General features: G+C 42.9%; 2 protein-coding genes across 2 annotated transcripts; one reads left to right on the top strand and one right to left on the bottom strand.

Moving 5' to 3' along the window:
- The first annotated feature begins 4,497 nt into the window (after window positions 1–4,497).
- On the top strand, window positions 4,498–8,558 carry LOC133928892 (MLO-like protein 1). Its single transcript, XM_062375405.1, has 14 exons — window positions 4,498–4,723; window positions 4,841–4,898; window positions 4,978–5,225; window positions 5,604–5,720; window positions 5,830–5,884; window positions 6,086–6,174; window positions 6,657–6,731; window positions 6,807–6,895; window positions 6,987–7,036; window positions 7,206–7,246; window positions 7,534–7,743; window positions 7,840–7,907; window positions 8,014–8,074; window positions 8,163–8,558. Exons 1-14 carry the CDS (start codon window positions 4,601–4,603, stop codon window positions 8,310–8,312), a joined length of 1,434 nt encoding a protein of 477 aa, XP_062231389.1. The 5' UTR covers window positions 4,498–4,600; the 3' UTR covers window positions 8,313–8,558.
- Window positions 8,559–8,891: 333 nt separating this feature from the next.
- LOC133928893 (guanosine nucleotide diphosphate dissociation inhibitor 2-like) lies at window positions 8,892–16,626 on the bottom strand. The gene is made up of 13 exons (XM_062375406.1): window positions 16,415–16,626; window positions 14,828–14,890; window positions 14,593–14,676; window positions 14,114–14,221; window positions 13,780–13,952; window positions 11,191–11,302; window positions 10,994–11,074; window positions 10,840–10,902; window positions 10,647–10,748; window positions 10,294–10,418; window positions 9,957–10,167; window positions 9,791–9,865; window positions 8,892–9,248 (listed from the first exon to the last, which is right to left on the bottom strand). The coding sequence occupies exons 1-13, from the start codon at window positions 16,499–16,501 to the stop codon at window positions 9,195–9,197; spliced, it is 1,338 nt and encodes a 445-aa protein (XP_062231390.1). The 5' UTR covers window positions 16,502–16,626; the 3' UTR covers window positions 8,892–9,194.
- Between the last annotated feature and the right edge of the window lie 4,515 nt (window positions 16,627–21,141).

Here is a 21,141-nt window from a genome sequence, read left to right as displayed (position 1 = left end):
CCATAGAAAATTTTTGCCCAGCCAAATTCAAATTTTTAGGGCACAGCCAAAATTTGGCTTGGCACCCTTTGGCCCCTAACCAAATAGCCCCTAAGTACATGAAAGACAAGACAGAGAAGGCAAAAATGCACCGGGTGAGGGACATAGGAATTACATAGTATAGATACGAAGTTCTATGCATGGGAAATGAAGGAGGGGGGCAAGCATGAGAGAGTTATCCAAGAGTGCTCTCTCTTCAATAACAGGTGTGTTTGCAGCTGCTACAAACCGACGCTACTGCACAAGCCATGCTCACATATGATCACCGCGTGTGCTGTGACGGGGATGAGGACTCGAAGGTACGTCTCGGACTATCAAGAAGGACGGTCTGTTCAACACCTGGAACTATGAGGTCTATTATTTCGTGATTTATGGTTCTTTCACGAAGGAACCTGAGCCCAATTATGTGTTAATCTCTCATCCTGAGAAGATGAAGCAAGAGAAGGGATGGCGCGGGACTACGAGGCTCCGTAATGACATGGACGAAGCAGAAGTCGGCCGTTGTGTTAAATGGTGCAGCAAGTGCAACGGAACAGTACATACTTACAAGAAATGCATCGTTGGTGTTCCAAGTGTCAACCGTGCGGAATCAGGTTTGTCCTTCTCAGTTGTAGATGGGAGGTGTCCCTGTCCTCATCAATCGTTGGCTTCGTTGACTCATTAAGTTCGATTAATATTATGGTACATCTGTCTTGTATTGTTTTGTCATCACATTTATATCACTAACTGATGAACATATTTATAATTGTTTCTTCTTTGATAGGCGGACAATATCCATCCATTGGCATGCAATAAGGATGTCTCCCGCCATTTGGAGGCGTACCTTCTATAGTTTTTTGGGTGGATCATGCTCACCGAGACCCACGGTAACATAGTCTCGAGGAGCATGATCTCATATGCCAAGAGAGGTTGCGGACACCGACCCAGGGGAGGTCCCGTAATACAATTGGGCATCAACTGTGCTGGTTGCAACGTACTGCGACATGTGTGATGCCTGCACCAAGATGGATAACAACGTGATTCTCACCAGGTGTCTCCTGCTGCTTCAGATGTGGTCGTACGAGCATTTCGCCATCAGTAGGCCCGTTGTGGACCATAACGTGTACCAGTTCCCTGCCAACAATGTTGACGGCCTGACTATGGGATCATTGTGGTGCAGGAATAGGGTAAGAGCTCTGAACTTTGCACGTATTTTTCCATTACTTACTTTTTTGTTTCTCTAACTTAGTTTGGCTGCATAGCTGACTTGGTCCAGTGTGCAGACACATCGCGTGTACTCGGACTTCGTTCACCAGTTCGACGAGCTGACGGTGAACGACGTCTGCTAGAGGTTGTACACGGAGGAGGAGGTATTTCTACGTGTTCCGCTTGGACTTTTGGTGTTGTGCTTACGGGACCAGGAGTACTAGATCACGTGGTGCACCCTCGTCTGTGATATCTACATCAAGGAGTACTCACCATATCATGTGATACGGTAGTTCGAGAAGTTCTAGGCGTTCCCGCTCCCGATGACTGGGACGGTGCCTAGCAACATACACAGGTGCGTAACGTTGTAATTACCTTTTCATTGGAGATGCTCCTACTCTCCATTGATCGTTGTGGCTTCAATTTCTAGATACATGAGTATTTTATAGATGCATTGTAGCAGCATACATCATTTTACCACGATGTAATATTATCGTCAAATTTGTGTTACCGCACACATTCAACCGTGATAATAAACATGTATTCTATTTTCAGTCCTAGTCTTTTTCAGACCTAGCCTTTTCAAAACTACATTTATCATCAGTAGCCTTTTCAGAGCAACCCTTTTGAGACCTAGACTTTCAGAAGTAGCCTTTTCAGACGCAGCCTTTTTAGACGCAGCCTGTTCAGATGTAAGCTTTTCAAAAGTAAGCCTTTTTAGAAGTAGCCTTTTAAGAAGTAGGCTTTTCAGAAGTATTCTTTTCAGTTGATATGACCAAACCTTACTGCAGAATCAACTGCTTTCCAAGGTCGATTTTTGTGGACTTAGTCCATACACTAGCACGAATCCGTTGTATAAATAGATGATCTCCTGGTCACATGTAAAACCAAAGCACTAGCCTCAACCTCCACAACTTCGACGAAAATGACGTCCGATCCTTTTCCCGAGAAATACATACCGGATACTACGCCTGATGAGATCGAAATGCCCATATACTTGTGTGAAGATCTTTGTAGGGTGATGAAGTCCTCCGAGTTCTCCTACACTTACGGAAGGAGGTTCTTCATGTGCCACAACTACGAGTACGATCCACCCTAGGGAAGCACCAATATTGGCTCTCATCCCCAGGTAATAACTTCTGGTCTAACTACTCCAAAAACAACTATGATCTATCACTTAATATTTTGTTCTTCATTGCAGTCACTGCCACTATTATGTTACTTTTTTCAGTGGCTAGATACTGAGCAGTCACAAACAGATGTGTTCCTCCTTCATACTGAGCACTGCGTCGCTTGGAGACGCTTCCATGAGATGAGGGAGGAACATAATCGTATGATGACGGATGCCCGTGAGGAGGAGAGGGAGAGAAAGCGTGAGAGGGGACGTCGGGCGCATGAGGCAGGACCGGAAGCGACGAGGAAGGGAAAGTACCCATGTTGCACTTTGTAGATCAGATGTTGTAATCTTGTTGTTTATATTCTATAAGGCATGTTAGGTTTAGACACAATACTTGTTAAGGTTATAATGATCGTGTACCGTACATGCCAATGCCCATGTATGTCGTAGTTCCTATTAAAATCATCATGTTCAACTTTACATTTATGTCAAATACGGGTATCCAAAATATCACACAGATATCTAATGGCATTAGACGATTTGACAACAAAAAAATTACGATCGACACCTTATTGTTACTCATTCACTGGGCGAGATAAAGGTGTCGTCGGGCGACATGTGGCACGTCACCGTATTTTTAATTATCTGACAGGCCGGATCCACAAGGTGTTACCCGTTTATAATGTGAGATCTTACTCGTCCGATAAACGGACGATGAGCCTATTAAGCACCTTACTCGCCCGTTTATAGGGTGAGCCATATTGAAGATATATATATATATATATATATGTATGTATGTATGTATGTATGTATGTATGTATGTATGTATGTATGTATCCCATGTGCTGCTTTTTTCTCCAAAACGCCTCACGTAGCAACAGAGGGAGTCAGGGCATTCATGCCTTGCTGGGCGGGGTACTGGGCTAGCAATGTTCATTTCATTTGACGGAGTGAGAGATGGCAGACCAAACAGCTCATCGTTATTTTGCCACCTCTTTCTTTTGGTATTATAACCTTGTTAGTCCTTGTGCCCATTCAAAATATTCCTTGTTCGGTTTGTAATAGAGTGAGCATGATTCGTACTTAAATAATTTGATGGTAAAAAGTAAATGTACTAACAGTTTCAAAATTAGAAAACATATTTGCAATTTACATTGAACCCAATGGAGTACGATGACAAAATGTTGAACAGTTCTAAAAAAAGACAAAATGTCGAACATCAACTGGAACTAATACCTTTCGTTCGAGATCAAACACTATCTCTATGATATTGCAACTTGATTGTTCATGCCCACACACCAATTTTGGCTAGATTGATTTTTAGGCTCAATATCTGCTGGAAATCGCCCCTTTCAAACCCATCCAAAAAACATTTCTAGAAATTCTGAATTTTTTTTCAAGAACAGTGTAGGGGAAGTGATCTTATACTAGTGTGTGAAAATATCAAGATCAAAATCGATTATTCAATGGTAGGATATGAAATAGATAAACAACAAAATGAATAGTGATGTAACGATATGAACATTATTCCTCATGTTTTTAAAACCCTTTTCTTTTTTGTTTGCCGATTCCATATCATTTTAATGAATAATTTGATCGTGAAATCTTACAATATGATATCATATCATATGTTATTTTTATGATAACTTCTCAAAACTAATGCACATGTATTTGGGATTTTCACGATTCCACCGAAGAAGTGGTTTTCACCAGATATTTTTTTAGTTGGCTAAAAAAACTGCAATTAACTATGTTTTATATTTACTAAGGGGTCAATGAACCAGTTGATTTCTTGCGGTGGCCCTCGTACAGCCGATCTGAGTTTAATCCCCGGCGGCTATCTCCGGAGGCACTCGCTCAGCACCTCTGTTGCTGGTCGATGTGAGCCTCTATAATGAGAAAAAAAAATCTATGTTTTATTTACTGGATGTGTGCATATGTGGGCATGGAACACAGCGTTATTGCCGTCCACCGGTTTGAAATTCCAAACGAGAATGAGACACCTCCTCCAGCCCTGCGCGTTATTGCCTTCCACCGGTTTCATATTCCTGGGCCCGCCTGAATTCCCTCCGATGCTGACAGCGCGTTCCCACCCACGACGGTGGGCCCACCTTCACCATCCTCCTCGTACTATTGCGATGGGCCCCGCGCGGTCAGCCTCGCGAAGGCCGCAAGGCCCGCAACACAAAACAGCAGAGGGCGCCTCTTCCGGGAGTGGGCAGTCTGCGCTGCGGACCGGAGAAAAGCGAGGAGCGGACGATGGCGAAGGCCGACGAGGCGGCGGCGCTGCAGTTCACGCCGACGTGGATCGTGGCGGCGGTCTGCTCGATCATCGTGCTCATCTCCCTCGCCGCCGAGCGGGGCCTCCATCACCTCGGCAAGGTAACGTAGGCGCTGGAGCTAGTGGTTCTTGCGTTGCCTTTTCTGCTGCCTCCTGCTGCATGTGACGCTGACGAGCTGAGAGCTTCTAACCTCTGGTGCTCATGCGAGGGCATGCAGACGCTCAGGAAGAACAATCAGAAGCCTCTCTACGAGGCGCTCCTCAAGGTCAAAGAAGGTAAGCACAAAAATCGGTGTTTAGCTCTTTTGTCCAGTGCAAAAAATGTTTAGCTCTTTTGTGTTGGTGTGCGATGCAGAGCTGATGCTGCTCGGGTTCATCTCCCTGCTGCTGACGGTATTCCAGGGGATGATCCAGAGGACATGCATTCCTCCCGGCTGGACAGACCACATGCTGCCATGCAAAAGGCCGGTGGATGACCAGGCTGCTGAGGTGGGCGCCAAGCAGGCGCATTTTTTCGCCACTGAGATCCTTGGCGGCATCAAGCCGGGGCGGCTGCTCAGTGAGGGTGCAGCTGGGGCCGAGGCAGAGCTCTGCCAGAAGGAGGTGAACTGACCGGATCATGCAATTTGGAATTTTGGATAACGCTCATTGTTCATAGATTTTGTGCAAAATATTGGTTGTCTATGTTTATTGAAAGCTAATAAACAAACAACAAGGCAATTCTTTCTTAAGAAGAGCAGATGAGCATATTGCATATATAACAGTTGATTAAAACATTCAAGTGGCTTATCACTATGTACGTGCTTAATCTGTCACCACCTTTTGACACAGTCCAAGACTGAAAACAACCTTCCTGCAACTGTGATGTTTCTGGCTTTCTGCTATTCGATCTGATGTCTTTATTTCCCCTCCTAAACAATAAATAAATGTTTCTTTTTATGATTTAGTGGTATATATGAACTTTAGCGTTTGTTTTGACAGGGAAAAGTTCCACTGCTGTCCCTTGAGGCCTTACATCAGCTGCACATTTTCATATTTGTTCTGGCTATCTCACATGTTTTTTTCAGTGCTGCAACTATGATTTTGGGAGGTGCAAAGGTAAGCCTTGCAGTTCTGGCTATCTCATATTATGACGTTCCTTGCAGTTCTGCCGCAGAACTCTTGTTGATTTTGCCGGCTGTTTCTCACTGTAATTATTACTCATCAGATACACAAATGGAAACAGTGGGAGGATGAAATTCAGAAAGATGATGCAGGAAACGGTATCATGACCTAGCTTGTTGCTCATATTTTAGTGTAATGACACACTTGCAGTTTGAAGCAATCTTTTTGTTCTGCGAAAACTGGAAATGGATAAATCCTAGTGAAAAAAATAGCTTCCTTGTTTATGACTTGTTTATTTTCTTCACAAGAAACAGACCTGTTTATTTGTGATATGATGATAAAATCCTATGAAATTGCAGGACCTAAGGTAACCCATGTGCATCAACTTGAATTTATCAAGGAACGTTATAAGGGTATTGGCAAAGATTCTATAATGTTGTGTTGGCTGGTAAGGAATGCATTCATGTGCTCTACTAACAGATATCTTTTTGTATATCGCAAAATTGCATGTACTCCATCCAGTAGAAAAAAAAAGGTGACGTTTTGGGTTATATGACAAAAAGCACTATGTAAATTTTGGGCACTAATATCTTTTGATACACCTAGATTGGTCATTTGAAAATGATATGAGTAGACCTGTCTTGAAAAATAGTTCTATAGTATTACAATTTTTAATGTTTTATAATAGAAATTAGTGATCAATGTTGTGTTTTGACAACTGCATCGATGTCCAAAATGACTCTTTTCGGTGACCAGAGGGAGTATTAGTCAAGTTGTAAATTTGACACACAATGTTTTTGTGCACCTGTGGCAATTGCTTTATTTATGTTTTTGGGTTTACTGAAAGTAATTGCTAAGTATTGAAGAATCAATCTTTACATAATAGTCTATTGGTGAGCTAACCAGCTTTTTCTTTCTTTTTCCATTCAGCATTCTTTTGGTAAGCAATTTTATGGTTCAGTAGCTAAATCAGACTACACCACAATGCGTCTTGGTTTTATCATGGTAAGCACCAGGTGATAATTAGTTAATGTTGTGTTCTTTCCTGGTATGTAAACATGAAGTTCTTTTGGATTACAGACTCACTGCCGCGGAAACCCAAAATTTGATTTCCATAAATACATGGTGAGGGTGTTAGAGTCTGATTTTAAGAAAATAGTCGGTACAAGGTAATACAAACAGCGTTACACATTCTTCTAAAATTTGAAGCAAATTTGCTTCACGAATAAACTTAATCATACTGTTTCTATCCCCTTTTAGCTGGTGCTTGTGGATCTTCGTGGTGATATTTCTATTGCTGAACGTTAATGGTAAACCTTATTTCATCCTTTTTCGTAAGCACTTTTATGGTTTCTAGTGTTCCCGTACAATCTTCTCGCGGAACCAGTTTGTCCCTTTTAACAGGCGCTAGGTGCTGTAGTAAGATTCCAGTATTTAAGCTTGTCAAAGCTACTTACCCTTCATTTTGTTACTCTGCAGGTTGGCACACATACTTTTGGATTGCTTTCCTTCCCCTTATTGTAAGTGCATATATAATGTGTTGTTTTGGAGTCCTTTTACAAAGTCTGAACAAATAGAATTTGTGCTGTGAACGATCCTTGACCTCTGTCTCCATAGTTATTCAGTAGTTTTTATCATTATCAAGGGCGTGAATATAAAAGAAAATCCAAAGCCGTGTAACAACTTTTTTTTTTCCTATTGACGCAATGATATACGGTTCTCCTTCATGTTCCGAAAAAAAAATTACTTGACCACTGTCTAAGCATTCAGGACTAGGAGCTTACAGGGCACTTACCTATTATTGCAGCTTCTGTTAGCTATTGGCACTAAGCTGGAGCACGTCATAGCTCAGTTAGCCTATGATGTAGCTGAGAAGCACACGGCGATCGAGGGCGACTTGGTCGTAAAACCATCAGATGAGCACTTCTGGTTCCGGCGGCCGAGGATCGTGCTGCACCTGATCCACTTCATCCTCTTTCAGAATGCATTTGAGCTTGCATTCTTCTTCTGGATACTGGTAAGCATTGCGACGCGCCGCCATTCGTGAAGCGTACTCAGATGTAAGGCTACTGATCATAACGTCGCGCACCCTTTACCGTCTTTCCTTTTCAAGGCCACTTACGGGTTCCAATCCTGCTTCATGGATCATGTTGGTTTCATGGTGCCGAGGCTTGTTCTCGGGTAATTTGCATGCCAATCCCTCCTCCAGTCTATTGTTCCACAGGAATCGAAATGGCAAGCATGAATCTGTCCTTAATACCTCCTGCATCCATCCTTCTGCTTGCAGGGTCGTTATTCAACTTCTCTGCAGCTACAGCACCCTGCCTCTGTATGCAATCGTAACCCAGGTGCGTTGGTGTTTTCAACATCGTTTGTGGATACAATTGTTATCCTCAACGCTGATCAATGGACGTTTTGCTCCCTTTGTGCTCAAAGATGGGGAGCTGCTACAAGAAGGAGATCTTCAACAAGCATGTGCAGCAGGGCGTCCTGGGGTGGGCGCAGAAGGCCAAGAAGAAATCAGGGTTGCAGGAGGACAGCGCCACGGTCGAACCCGAACCCATGAACGGCGCTGGTTCGGCTTGAGATGGAAAAAAATGGTGAAACGAGCAACCGGGGAAGACAGCGAGCCCGTTGGAAACACAGTGGTAGAGAAGTAGCAGCAGAGTGCGTTCTACAGAACAATGGCTTGTATTATGTGTAGCCTTCCTCTGCTGTAAAGCCTATTGGTGAGCCAACATTTTGGCAGACAGCTTCACTTGCAAGCAGCCGCAGAACTGTGCTAATATATCTGTAACTCATAAATAGTCATCCATGTCAAGTTCCCCAAAAGCTATACGATCCAAAGATCATGAGCCACAACAAAGTCTCTGGTTGCGATGAGATCAACAGCATCGACAACGAAGCCTTTCAGTTCCAACCAATTTGTGGGCTAGAAATTCAATCAGAGCCAAATCTTTCAACACCAAATCACGTACCATAAAATTCTGCAGCGATACGGCACCTGCCACAACCAGCAATATCTCCGCAGCAAGAGCCGGAAAGGTGTGGTTTGCCACACTAGAGCAGAAACATTATGGCAGTGCATGCCATTGAAACTTCGACCGTTCAGTAAGGCACGGGGCTCGTGCAGCGCCCAATAACACCAAGGAGAAGAACACAACATTGAAGAACCAGACATGTAAATTTACCAAACAGTTACGATAGTCAGCTGTGTTCACTGTATACGGCTTTACACCATTCGATCATTACTTCAGTAAATAAACCCACCATCATCCGATCAACTTGCGTCAACAATTTTGCATATTTCTGCTAGCAACAAGCATGCAGTAGAAATTGGGCAGAACAGTAGAACACACGATGTAATCTGGACTGGAATAAACTCGGACTAGTGATTCCATAAGGTTTGTCCTGTGTTGTCCCCAACGTAGTGCGTCTTTGATGAACATGGGATTATGATTATGAAATTTAGTATTCTTCGGCAGCACTAGCAGCACTCAAATCCACACTAAGATCAACCGTCTGCGATGAGAGCACAGTTAGGATAAAATAAAGTCGATCAAACTAGGAGGGATTAGGTGACATTATAAATAAGAAGAAATATGCACCCAAATTCGCATTGGAGAGGACTCAAACCTAGGTGGTCTAGACGTACATCCACAACCTCAACCAAGCTAGGCTCAGTTAGGATACAAAGGATAAATCCATTTTTCCACCATAAACTAGTGGATGGAGCAGGATTGAGCAATTAGATTCATAAAATCTTTAAAAGAATGACACAGAGGGAGACTTTTTCGCTTAGCATATATAACAGCAGAACATGTGAGTCAATACGCAGTCCCTACTCTCTAGGTATCTAGATCCGCTCCAAATAAGCTACAAATGTTCATGTCACGATAATATATTAATAATGCACAGTTAGCTGTAACTACTGCATAAAAGCATTGCAGATCTTTTTTGAGCAAGTATAAGATTTGAATAACATTTGGCACATTAGACTAACCAAAGACTACTCCTAGCTACATTCAGTCCTATGGAGAAAATAAAGATGAAGTGAATGTTACCTTTCCAGTGATCATTGTATACATGTTAAGAACGTCTGTCACAGTTGTCTCAAAATGTGTGGTGGCATCATAGCTCTGCACAGAGAAACCGCCTTAAAGATTTGGTAGTAAGTCCAAAGCAGTGAAATTTCATATTCATTTTATTATCATATACTGCAAATCTTACTGTTGAGACAAAGCAATTATCAAGAGATGGTTCATTCACTGGTTCATATCTGTCATAGATATCATAAAATAGCTCATCGACAGAGCCAAGTAGATCAATTCCAGGCTTTAGCTCAGACTGGGGATTATCCGTCTCTGCTTCGGCAGACACAAATGCAATGAACTTCCCTCTTGGCGCAACATTGTGTGTGTATGAGGAACAGAAAACATACCTAACAAGATAATACCAACAGAAATGTCATAACTGAGGCTAGCATAGCGATCCATTTGATAAAAGTGTGCAAGTAAATCTAGTAATTTATGAAATGAAAATTATTTGAGCATGAGAAAAGCCTCACATGTCTGACTTGCGTCCAAGTTGTTTCTGCGGCAAAATAATCTGAACTGAGTGGGACTCATTTGTATTTGGGATTGGGTGGCTCATAATAGCAATTGCACGTACGACTCTACCGATCTTCCTAACCTGTTGACAAACATTAGCATGACACCAGAACTGGGGGAAAAACATACAGCAAAAACACCAGAAGGCGTTGTAGTTACTAAGACCTTCTCAAGATGGGAAGAAAAAAGAGAAAAAAAAAAGATCTGAAGTTGCAGGCAATTAGCTTGTGATATATCAAAATAAAAGTATATGGCACTGACATGACCATCTGAACCTTTTAAAAACTGAATACAGGGAAAGAGTATTCACCTTGTTGGGTAAATACGAAGGATCACAGACAACCTTCTTGCACTTTGCAGTTTCACCTTCTGATGTAACACCACACACTTTCCCTTCCATATCCAATTCAACCTATACAAATGAGGTAGCACAGGTGAATAGGAGAGCATTCTCTTGTCATCCAAATTATGTGAGCTATGGCAAGGGAGGTGATAAAGCAGACCTTGCACTCTGGCTTATTTAACATGTAAGTACCACCATAAACAGCACTCAGACGTGCAAAACCCTGTAGCATAAGAAAGCATTGTAACCTGAGCAAAGAATATGAATATGCCCATGCAATAAGTACTGAATTAACAGGTTGAAAATTGACTGACCTGTGGTAGCTCACCCAGCCCATATAGTGGATAAATATACGGTGAGCCTCCTTGAAAGCGTGCAAGAGACTCTGCATATAGCTAAAAGCACATAACAGGTAAATTTAATTGAACTACATAAAGCAAGCATATTCAAACAACAGACTTATGACAAGTTTATTTGTAGCAACAAGGAACCAGCTTTGGCCAAGACTTACTTTCATCCTTTTTATGGTATCAAGTGCCGGTTCATCAAGATAACGATCATCTCTATGAAGAGCAAGCGCATGTCCAATGAAATCCACTGTATCATCGCTCAAACCATATTTTCTGAAGAAACACAAATGGAAACAAGGAATTATTTTTGTGGAGGTAACAGTGACAGGCACAAGAAATATATTGTCATAACATATGGAAGGTTATGTAATCCATGATCTGCAAGGCAGCACTCTTCTTTAATTATTTTCACAATGAATATTAGGCGAGTGTGCCACAAGGGGAAAAATCTTGTTGCTGACTACAAATGTCAATTTATCCATATTAGGCAAGATGCAAGAATAAGGTAAGCATTTGTCTACAATGAATTTGAAAAACCACAGTAAAAATCGTATTGGTGTGACACCCTAATACTCTAGGTCTTAACTCACACCATATGCTTGTGTCCTCCATTTGCCTAAAAGGAAATCCAGGTTTAGCATTATGCTACTCTGACACTATCATAATTAGCCGCATGAGGCTGATCCCAAGTTCTCGACACTACTAGGGCTCTATGCCTCTATTTGGCATTGTGATGGCTTTTGAAAAGTGCTTATTTATTTCTAATTTTGGGCGTAATTGTTAGATGTAATTTTGGGCGTAATTGTTAGATCCGGCCGCCGCCGAGATGAAGCCGCCACGAATCCCGTCGCAGCCCTCTGCACCGCCCGTCCGTCACCGTTCATCCATCATGAGTTGCAGCCTTCTGATCCTGCCGTCAACACAGTGCCGCTATCACCGATTCTCCCGCCACCGAGATCCACCCTCATCTCGCCCATCGTCGCCTGCCGTTCGCGCTACCCATTCGACGCCATCGTGTCGGATCTGTTGCCACTCCGCCCGTTGCGGCCGCCCTTCTTCCCCGTCTTCCGTCGCCTATCAGGTCCGTCATGACACTCTAATCGCATCGCTTGTCACGGGATCCGCCCATGTCCATTGTTGCCTCTGTCAGGCCACCGTTGCGGTGGTCCTGTTCGCGGGCGGCTGGGATCCATCTAGGTCCCGCCTCGTCCTCGCCCAGATTTGGTGCCCCTGGCGGGGACGACGACTTGGCCTACGGACGCAACCAACTGTGGTTCTCCATTGACAACCATGAAAGATATCCTCCTCGCGATCCCAGCAAGTGTGTTTTGTTTGTTCTGAGTGGTGGGAGATTCATTTACTCATCACTGTTGCATCTCCTCATATTGATGTTTGTCCTGAGTATGTCAGCAAGTAAGGATATTCTTGCCCTTGCCCTAGTTATCTTTTGAGTCTACTTGTTGCTATAGTACACTGAGTCCTATTTCCATTCTCTAGTTCAAATTCCATGTTTTCTGCCGCGTCCATCCATTCAAGTCCACGCAAATACTCTTCTAGTTCGTCAAAGCTGTGTCGTTCCACAAATTATGTCACTCAGCCAATTGCCTCTTTTCATTTGTGTTTGGCTGAGTCCCATCGATTTGGCTCACCCCATCATCGTCATCGTGAATGCGACCTTGCCTTCTTGGTCCTTTCGTAGCCGTCTTGCTACACATCATGACCAATGGCCCCCTTTGTCATCATCACGATATTGTCTCACTGTTTGCTACCTTGCAGCAGTGATTTCTCTATTCTCCTTTTGGCTTGATTTGACACATCTCATTATTCTCATTGTGATCAAAGTCTCCAAAGCAAGATTCATATTTGAAAGTATTTGTTGAAGTACAGGTCGTGAAGGCACTACCCTCTTGTGAAAGAGTTCATTTTGTACATCGACATTGTTCAAGAGTTGCACACTTCGACAACATCTTTGATATCGGACTTCAGATGTATCAATTTTTTTAAGTCTAATGCTTAGTGTCAACTCTTCAAATGCAATGTTATTGCATTCACGTTGCATTTGAGAGGGGTTGTTAAAATGTTAAGGATATAATAGTCAAGGGAATTAGAGTCATCTCCTAGTCCTATAGTTCCCCTCATCCACATATATATATAGTGCCCATTGGGCCTCAATGTATATATACATCATTTGTGTGTTCTATACAAAGTTAATAGCGGCAACACACAGGGAGAGGAGGGCAAGGCAAGGCGCACGCGCGAGAGGAAAACCTCTTTTCTGACTTAATCCCATAGGGGTACAGCTCCTCTCTTTTTAAAGAGAGGCTCACACGACTTAGACACCTAAGAAACCTAAAGATGGAAGCTTATAGATATGCTCCATCACTTTCCTATTACAACTTAAACCTCCTTAATCTATTAAAAACAACCTAATAACTTTATCTCTAAATTTCCTTATTTATTGATAACTTGCCAGCGACTCCGGCTTATAGAGGAGGGAAGGTGCGGCTACGGCCCTAGGCTGAGCACGCCCTCCCTGGTAGCGGCGGCAGGGAGGCAACAGCCCTAGCCCTTGCAGCTGCTGCCTCCACGTTGGCCGGCCCAATGGGCCTATGGGTCGCCGACCCACAACAGCAGTGTAGCACATCACAACAACCACAAAACAGACCCTAGGACTTGCTAGGCCAAATTGGGTTGGGGTGTTATAGCTGACAGAGGAATCAATATAATGCAACAAGTGCAGAGGCACTCACGCTATAAGTTCTCTAGCTGTCACCCTAGTAAGGTCCAACCCTTGATGCGTTTTTGGATCAGCTTCATTGTAATCTTGGACATAAATGAAGAAGTTCCTTGCTCTGCGCTTCTCAAAGAGGCCCATCAAAGGGGACTTCAGAGCCTCCATATCGGTGGCAGGGACCTTGTAAATCTGATTGAACATAATAAAAGAGAAAAGATATGTTACACTACTACCATAGGATCAGAATACAGGATATCTAAGAAGTAAGAACAACTGGAACACCTACAGAAAAGTTCAGGAAATGTGATGTTGATGAAAAACAAAGGGAGAACATAGACTGAAGATACTACCTTCCCTTTACTGAAAACATAGCTCCCATCAACAGCTTTGAATGATAAGTACTTCGTCACATCAGTGTGGATGAGGGTTCGAACCAATGTCCCATTTGCCATCATAAACTGGTAACAGAAACATTTTTTTGGCAATCAAGTCCACAAACTTCATTATGGTACATAGTAGTAAATAATATCAACAAAAAACTAGTAATAATCGACTTAAATCTGGATAGGAATACTTTGCAGTCTTCTTTTTTTTAAATGTAATTATAGATGAAATGTTCATAATTTTTCTAAATGCCTGACAACCTGAATTAGTGAATCACCACACTGATCACACAAAAAAACTACAAATGTTTCATGTCAAGATAAAACAGTGCATCATTATCGTGTCAGAGTTATATTGATGTCATCTTGCAAACATATCCGCATACATTAGATGCGCTAATAAAAGTGGTAGAAAGGCATATTTGAATAGTTAAAGGCTGTTGCACCTTTGGAACCATGTCCACATTGTAATCTCTGCTTGCACCAAGATGTGCTGGGGGCTTGTCTTCCCCTCTAAACTTCTTCCAGAGCTGTCCCAAAAAGTGAAGTGAAAAGCATGGTCAGCACAGAAAATTAAATAATCAATTAAAGGAGCATGTACTGTGTAAGGACAAAAGCTTTGCTTGACAAAAAACGGATCCATAAATCTGGAACCCCCAGCAAATAATTGGAGTTTCTTACCTGGTTAAGATTGAGTGAGGTGGAATCTCCTCCATAGTAGTCATTTCTATCCATATGCAACACCTGCAATGTCATCACAAGCACATCCTTAATGGTATCCGCAAAGTAAATTTACAACACCATTACATTTATACTTCAAATGCCGCAACTTTAAGTAGGGTGATAAAAAAAGGCACAAGGCTTGACAGCAATTCAATATCAGCTGGTTCAGAATAAATCAACTCATATATGCGACTATGTGTGTATAATATACAGAGAAGAGAGATTTTGGTTTGTGAGGGATTGTGGCAACAGTTGGTTATCATTCCTTTTTTGTTCCAAAATTGGCTCCTAATGCAGCATCCTCGTTATCCCACGCCATCTTTATAATTGTAGCCATGAGATCACATACAAGATATGAACCCTAGGATTAAGAGATGTTGTTCACTGTTCATGAAAAGATATCCTTTCCTGAAAGGCACATTTCAATTGCACGCATCCTAGTTTGGAGCCATAGTAGATGTATTATTTGGGGAGAATCTATGTGTTGCACAGTGTAACACATAGCCACCCCACCAATCATCTCCAGCGCACCGCCGCAGGCCCTATTCCCGATCCGACCCACACCCCACTCACCATGCCCCCACCCCCAACTTGCCACAGCTGCTCTATGTGCCACCACCCCCACTGCCACCATCACGGATGAAAGGCTATCCGCTGCCGCGCATAAGGCAGCACATATATGTCGCCGCTGACACCTTTTCGCCCACTGCTTACCAGTTGGGCTCCTCAACAGCTGAACCAGCCCCATCTGCCGCCCACATTTCACCCACCAGAAAACCCACGGCTGGCAGCACCCTTGCTGCCCCAAAGCCACCACCACCCACCACCAGTCCATCCTGCTCCCGGAAGCTGAGGCCTAAGGTCTGGGAGCCTTGGGGAACCCTGAAAACCTAACCCTAACTCTACATCATCACTGCCGTTATCTCATGGGCAACACATTGCTATCTGCCGTGTCCGTGACAAATATGAAAACCCATTTATTAAACTAACTTGGAAAATCAGGTTACTAAGAAGTTGCAAGCTTGGGAAAGCAACACAACACAAGTACCCTTAGTTTGGGTTTGGGAAAAAAATGACAACGCTTCTCCCTCTCTTCTTGATCCTTACTTCATTACGTGTTCTTCCACCCAAACGTCAGCGAACACTACAACTACTCCACACCTCCTGATCCAGCAAGGCTTCTCAGCCCCGATCTCTGGAGAATTACACCTGGAAATGATCACAAAGTTCACTGACTTGGGGACCAATAGCCGGTCGGCATGGATCCACCAAGGCTCAGGTGCTGAGTCTCTAGACACAGTACAGAGGTCGACGAACACAACACGTCAACAGCAAAGTAAAGCGTTCGTGTAAGCGCAGCGCGCCAAGTCCAGATCAAAGGGGAGGCGACGCCCGATCTAAGAGCTGGCGAGCTCAAGCGACCCAGTCCACCCCGAGCGAGGAAACCCGAGTTCACCGATTCGGCACGCGGACTCGGAATCCGAGCACGGAGGCTGCGGATCGGACGCGCAGTGGCGGAGGGGAGCGAGCGAGGGGGCAGGTCACCTTGAGGCCGTCGACGGAGAGGAGGCCGCTGAGGATGCACTCCTTGAGCCCCGTGCCCAGCACGATCACGTCGTACTCCTCATCCATGGCTGCTGCTTCGGTGGCGGCCGCCGGAGAGCGAGGGGCGGAGGTGGTGACGCGGCGGAGAAGAGAAGTGGATTCGACGAAAGGCAGCGAGCGGTGCGTGGGATTTGGCGTTTGGGAATTAAGGTCACCGACCGGAGCTCCGCGGGTAACCGAAAATTCGCGATAACCGTGATTACCCATAAAATATTTAAAAAAAAAATTAAAAAAAATTATTTGATAAAATTTAAAATTTAAAAAAATACGATTTTAGCCGTTCGGTAACCGGACCAGTTACCGAGCGGTTTTTGCGATTTATCGAGCGGTTTTTTTGAATTTTCTGTATTATCAGTAACCGCTCGGTTTTCTCGGTAACTGCTCGATTTTCTCGATTTATCAAGCGGTTTTCTTGATTTTCAGTGAAGTTAAAAAAAAACCTAAAAATTATCTCAATATTGTAAAATCAATAACTAATTCATTTGAGCTTCAAATCAAATGAAACAAATTTTGTTAGTTTCCTCGTAACATGATCTACATGATAAAAGTATTTATACTCATAAAAAGTTCAAAATTTTCTGTAAGAAATTGTATTGGTTAAACCAAGTTAAATGCATAGTTTACTCTTTGCTAATCCAAAAATCATTAAACTAATTATGTTAGTCTTCTTACATGATCCTATGTCTTTTAAAAATACATGAACTCATGAATTAGTTATTGTAACATGCATGATTGTGTAAATATATTACGACTAAATTAATTCATAACTGACCTATCACACCTCAAAAATTAGTGAAACCACTTTCATTAGCTTATTTATACTATGATATACGTAGGAAAAATAATAGTACACATGAAAAAGTTAATTACAGTGCTGTTTCTTAACGTATTCACTTTATGCTTGTGAACTTTGTAAAAATCATAGAGAAATTAATAAAACTCTAAATAAATTGAAATCAATTTTAAAGATTCTCTTAAAATATGTTCTACACAATAAAAATATGTGTTTGCATGTTAAACTTTTTCTTAACATGAGTTAATAACTGAGCCGCACGCTTCAATTTTTTTCATTTTTTTCTAACTTCCTCCCTATAGAATATGATGCAAACGATACTATTTTTGAAAAAAAAATTCATAGAAAGTCTTAGAATTTTGTCTAGTTTTTTTTAAGATTTTTTTGAATTTTTATTTTTTCGAGCTTTTTGAATTCAAATTCGATTACCGTTCGGTTTCTAAAACCAGACCGGACCAAGAAGGTCGGTTACCACGGTTTTTAAGTGGTTACCTTCGGTTTTTTAACCATGTTGGGAATCCGGTTATATGAAAAATCTCTTCAACGTGATAACATGCATCTACAGTCTCCTCTTTTCAGTCAAACTATTATATCACAAGATAAATAATATAAATAGATTATAATCTTTCTACGCAGGCTATTATAAAATTTACTTCCCGCGATACGGGTTGCATGCCAGTCGCTTTCGCTCGCAGGTCCTCAGCTAGCAAAATATTTGCACAGATGAATCTTCAATTTTATTTTATTTTCTTTTTTTTCCGGCTGTAGTTTGTTTTTGCGAACCATCCGTCGCTGATTGGTCAATATTCCAGCCATACACGTTGTGAGTGTCCAGGGGCGGATCCAGGACCGTGCTGGGTGCTGCAGCACGAGTCCACCCATGTAATACAAGATGCTTCAGCCGCTCAGTATCAATTCAGCACCAGTCTAGTCAGTTCAGCTTTAGCCTAGTAATCCATCTAGGGTCTGTATCAGCCACGTCACTGATGAGTGTGATCTGGTCCTGTCTATGTTAATAGAATAAGAGTATATGTCTACCTAATGTGGTTTGTCTAGACGAATTAGTAAACGAGACACGAAAAATTTAGTCAATTTTGGAGCTATTTGACCTTGTACATATGCTGAGTGCCACGTCTATGAATGCCTCTTTTGATGAATTCTCATTTCTCCCTACGCTCAATCCCACCATGTCCTCTTTCCTTCATTGCCACTGTGGAATCCATCGCTATCGTCCGCTGCCTCGCTATCACAACTTTGATGGTCCATCGTTTTGCTTTCCACACAGTCAGCACCGCCCACCATCCTCCTGTCACCCGTAGCTTTGACGATGCCACCATGGCCCATCGCAGGTGCAGACATTGTCCCTGACCATCATTCTAAGCACCGTAGCGCAATGAAGCCTGTGAATATATGTAACATCAAAGTGTAATCTTGCTCATTCTCGGTTGATTGGAAATTAGGAAAAAACACACTCAAGTATAGATTTAATCGTGCCATACAGGTAGGGGTTGAAACAGCTCAAAATCGGTAAAAACAAAGCTCCACTGTATTTAAAACTATTTTTTTTCTAGAAGCAGATACAAATACGGATAGTTTAGATGTGAATAAGATCATAGATAATGTTAGAAACTAATACAAAACGAATATAGATTAAAAACGAATACGACCGACGAATATTTACCAGAACATAAAATATCATTCAAATTATATGTAAGATCATAACAAAAGTAAAGAAATATTCATACTAGAAAATTACCACGCGATAGTTGAGATAATATAGTTCATCACATTGACACTTGGATAATAAAAGGCACAATTTAGTTCATCACAACATCACAAGCTTCCATATTTTACTTGGTATAAGTTCACATAATACTTAGACTTAATACACATATTTAAACATAAATAATACCACCGAAACCTCCCAATCTTCAGATAGCATGACACCAAATTTTTGCCTACTATGCATAATTTCATCAATCTTATTAGTATTGTACCTCGCAAAGCACATCAATAGGACTCCCAGCGCCCTCCGGCAGCAGCTTAACCCGAAACTTCTGTGCACCACCACTCGCATCCTCATACGTCTCCACCTTTAGAATGGCCCTTGCGATCTTCCCAAAGCTCCCACCCCCATTGCCACCTCCATCGTTGTTCCACGACTGCTGCTCCCCTCTAGGCGGAAGACTAATCGACTACCCATAGTCATCAAACAACACAGATCCTAATCACGCTAGTGCCGTGCCGCACGACCTGTATGACTCTGCGCCACCGCCGTCGCCGTTGTATGTGTACGCACCCTCATTTAGGTAATCGTCGTTGTCCTACCCCCGCAGTCGGTAGCTGGTAGCCACCCTCGTAGTACGACTGGGCTTAGCAGCATGCGGGGCCATCGAATGGGTGGGTAATGGGTAGGTGTAGTACGGCTATGGCGGGTAGGGGGGCGGGGGGGGGGGGGGGTTGTTGTAGGGAGGGTACTCGGCGTCGTACTGGGGCGGCGGCTATGAGTAAAACTCTGCGCTTTTTTTTAGCTGTGAGTGCAAGGTTTAATTCGATTCGTTCCTTCATGTTTGCCTTCGTGCACGGGGAAAGGGGGAAATAAGAAGGTAAGGGATTGGGTTGTGCTGCAATGAGCTGCCACCAAAGCCATGGGCCACTGCCATGGACTGGGTTGGGCCGCCTGGGCCATTTGGATAATATCCGAACTCAGGCACTCTGGCTAGCAGATGTCGATGCTAATGCCATTGAAAACTGCTACGCCAATTACAATGTTGATTCCGAAAAAGATTATCTAACTCCGATTCTAAGCCGAAAATATCTGATTCCGATTTGAAAAAATTATCATTTCTGATTCCAACTCGGATTGGCTAGAAATTATCTGATCCGCTTTCACCCCCTACATGTAGGTATGTGCCCATTAGAGGCATGACAAGACAAGTGATAGTGGCATGAGCTGACCATGAGTTTGTCACAAGAATGATTCAAAAGACTTGGAAGAGACGAAGCCGGGGGATTGGGTTCAAAAATAGGTAGGGGTTCTAGGTTTAGACATTACAGTGTTCATCTCCTCGCCCTCTCTCCCCACAGACTTGAGCACAAATACCTTGACTCAGAATTGATCAATTTCTCTTCTTTACTTCCCACTTCGGTTGCCATAATGATGAGCAGCTCTTCCACAATGTGTAATTGGGATGTTGTTGAATATTTGTGATCGCATCTAGTCCACTTCTCACCGCAAGTATAGCACTGACCCCAAGAATTTTGATATGCTTGCAGGGCCGCTAGCCTCTCCTCCAGGCCCCTGCCGCTCTTGCACCTTCCGTCCCTCTTCAATCTTCAGCAAAGGGGGACAACAAACACCCCCAGTCTCCCTAGTGGTGGTGGTAATGGATATCTCTGGCGTGGTGCCCCTCGGGATGCCATGGCCAAGGGCTCCATTCTACTTGATTCCTTACGCCGCCTGGTATCCATCACTTCTTCCTACAACATAGCCAAGGACATAGCAGTATTGAGTTCTTGCAGTCGATATAACACAAAAACAACTCTAGTTTATCCTTCAACCCATCAACAAAATGTGACACAAAAAATATAGGATTGCACTATGTGTTATGTGCCAACATCGAGTGCATCATTCCCTAAAAAATCTCTACATACTCCGCTTCTGATCCAGCCTGGCAAAAATGGAAAATTTGCCGCAAGGTTTATGCAAACTCATTTCTCCCGGATTTATCACACGCCACCTCACAAAACTAATCCCAGGCCATACGATCTACTCAAAGGTTGTCATTCTGTAACCACGAGGTCGTCCCTCCCACAAAATGCATCATAGCAATGTTCACCCAAGACTCTTTAACAACTCCAAAAACTTTAAAAT

Source organism: Phragmites australis, chromosome 9 (genome assembly GCF_958298935.1).
Source record: "Phragmites australis chromosome 9, lpPhrAust1.1, whole genome shotgun sequence".
In the NCBI taxonomy this organism is placed as follows: Eukaryota; Viridiplantae; Streptophyta; class Magnoliopsida; order Poales; family Poaceae; genus Phragmites; species Phragmites australis.
Note: the sequence above shows the minus strand (reverse complement) of the source record. Positions and strands in the feature narration are given on the sequence as shown.

Excerpts from the sequence above, each read along its gene's own strand:
- LOC133928892 (XM_062375405.1), top strand. The coding sequence starts at position 4,601 with ATGGCGAAGGCCGACGAGGCGGCGGCGCTGCAGTTCACGCCGACGTGG. Across the intron at positions 5,721-5,829 it reads TGATTTTGGGAGGTGCAAAG|ATACACAAATGGAAACAGTG; the intron begins GTAAGCCTTGCA and ends ATTACTCATCAG. Across the intron at positions 7,744-7,839 it reads CATTCTTCTTCTGGATACTG|GCCACTTACGGGTTCCAATC; the intron begins GTAAGCATTGCG and ends TTCCTTTTCAAG.
- LOC133928893 (XM_062375406.1), bottom strand. The coding sequence starts at position 16,501 with ATGGATGAGGAGTACGACGTGATCGTGCTGGGCACGGGGCTCAAGGAG. Across the intron at positions 14,222-14,592 it reads ATGTGGACATGGTTCCAAAG|TTTATGATGGCAAATGGGAC; the intron begins GTGCAACAGCCT and ends TTCTGTTACCAG. Across the intron at positions 10,419-10,646 it reads CTTCGTATTTACCCAACAAG|GTTAGGAAGATCGGTAGAGT; the intron begins GTGAATACTCTT and ends GTTTGTCAACAG.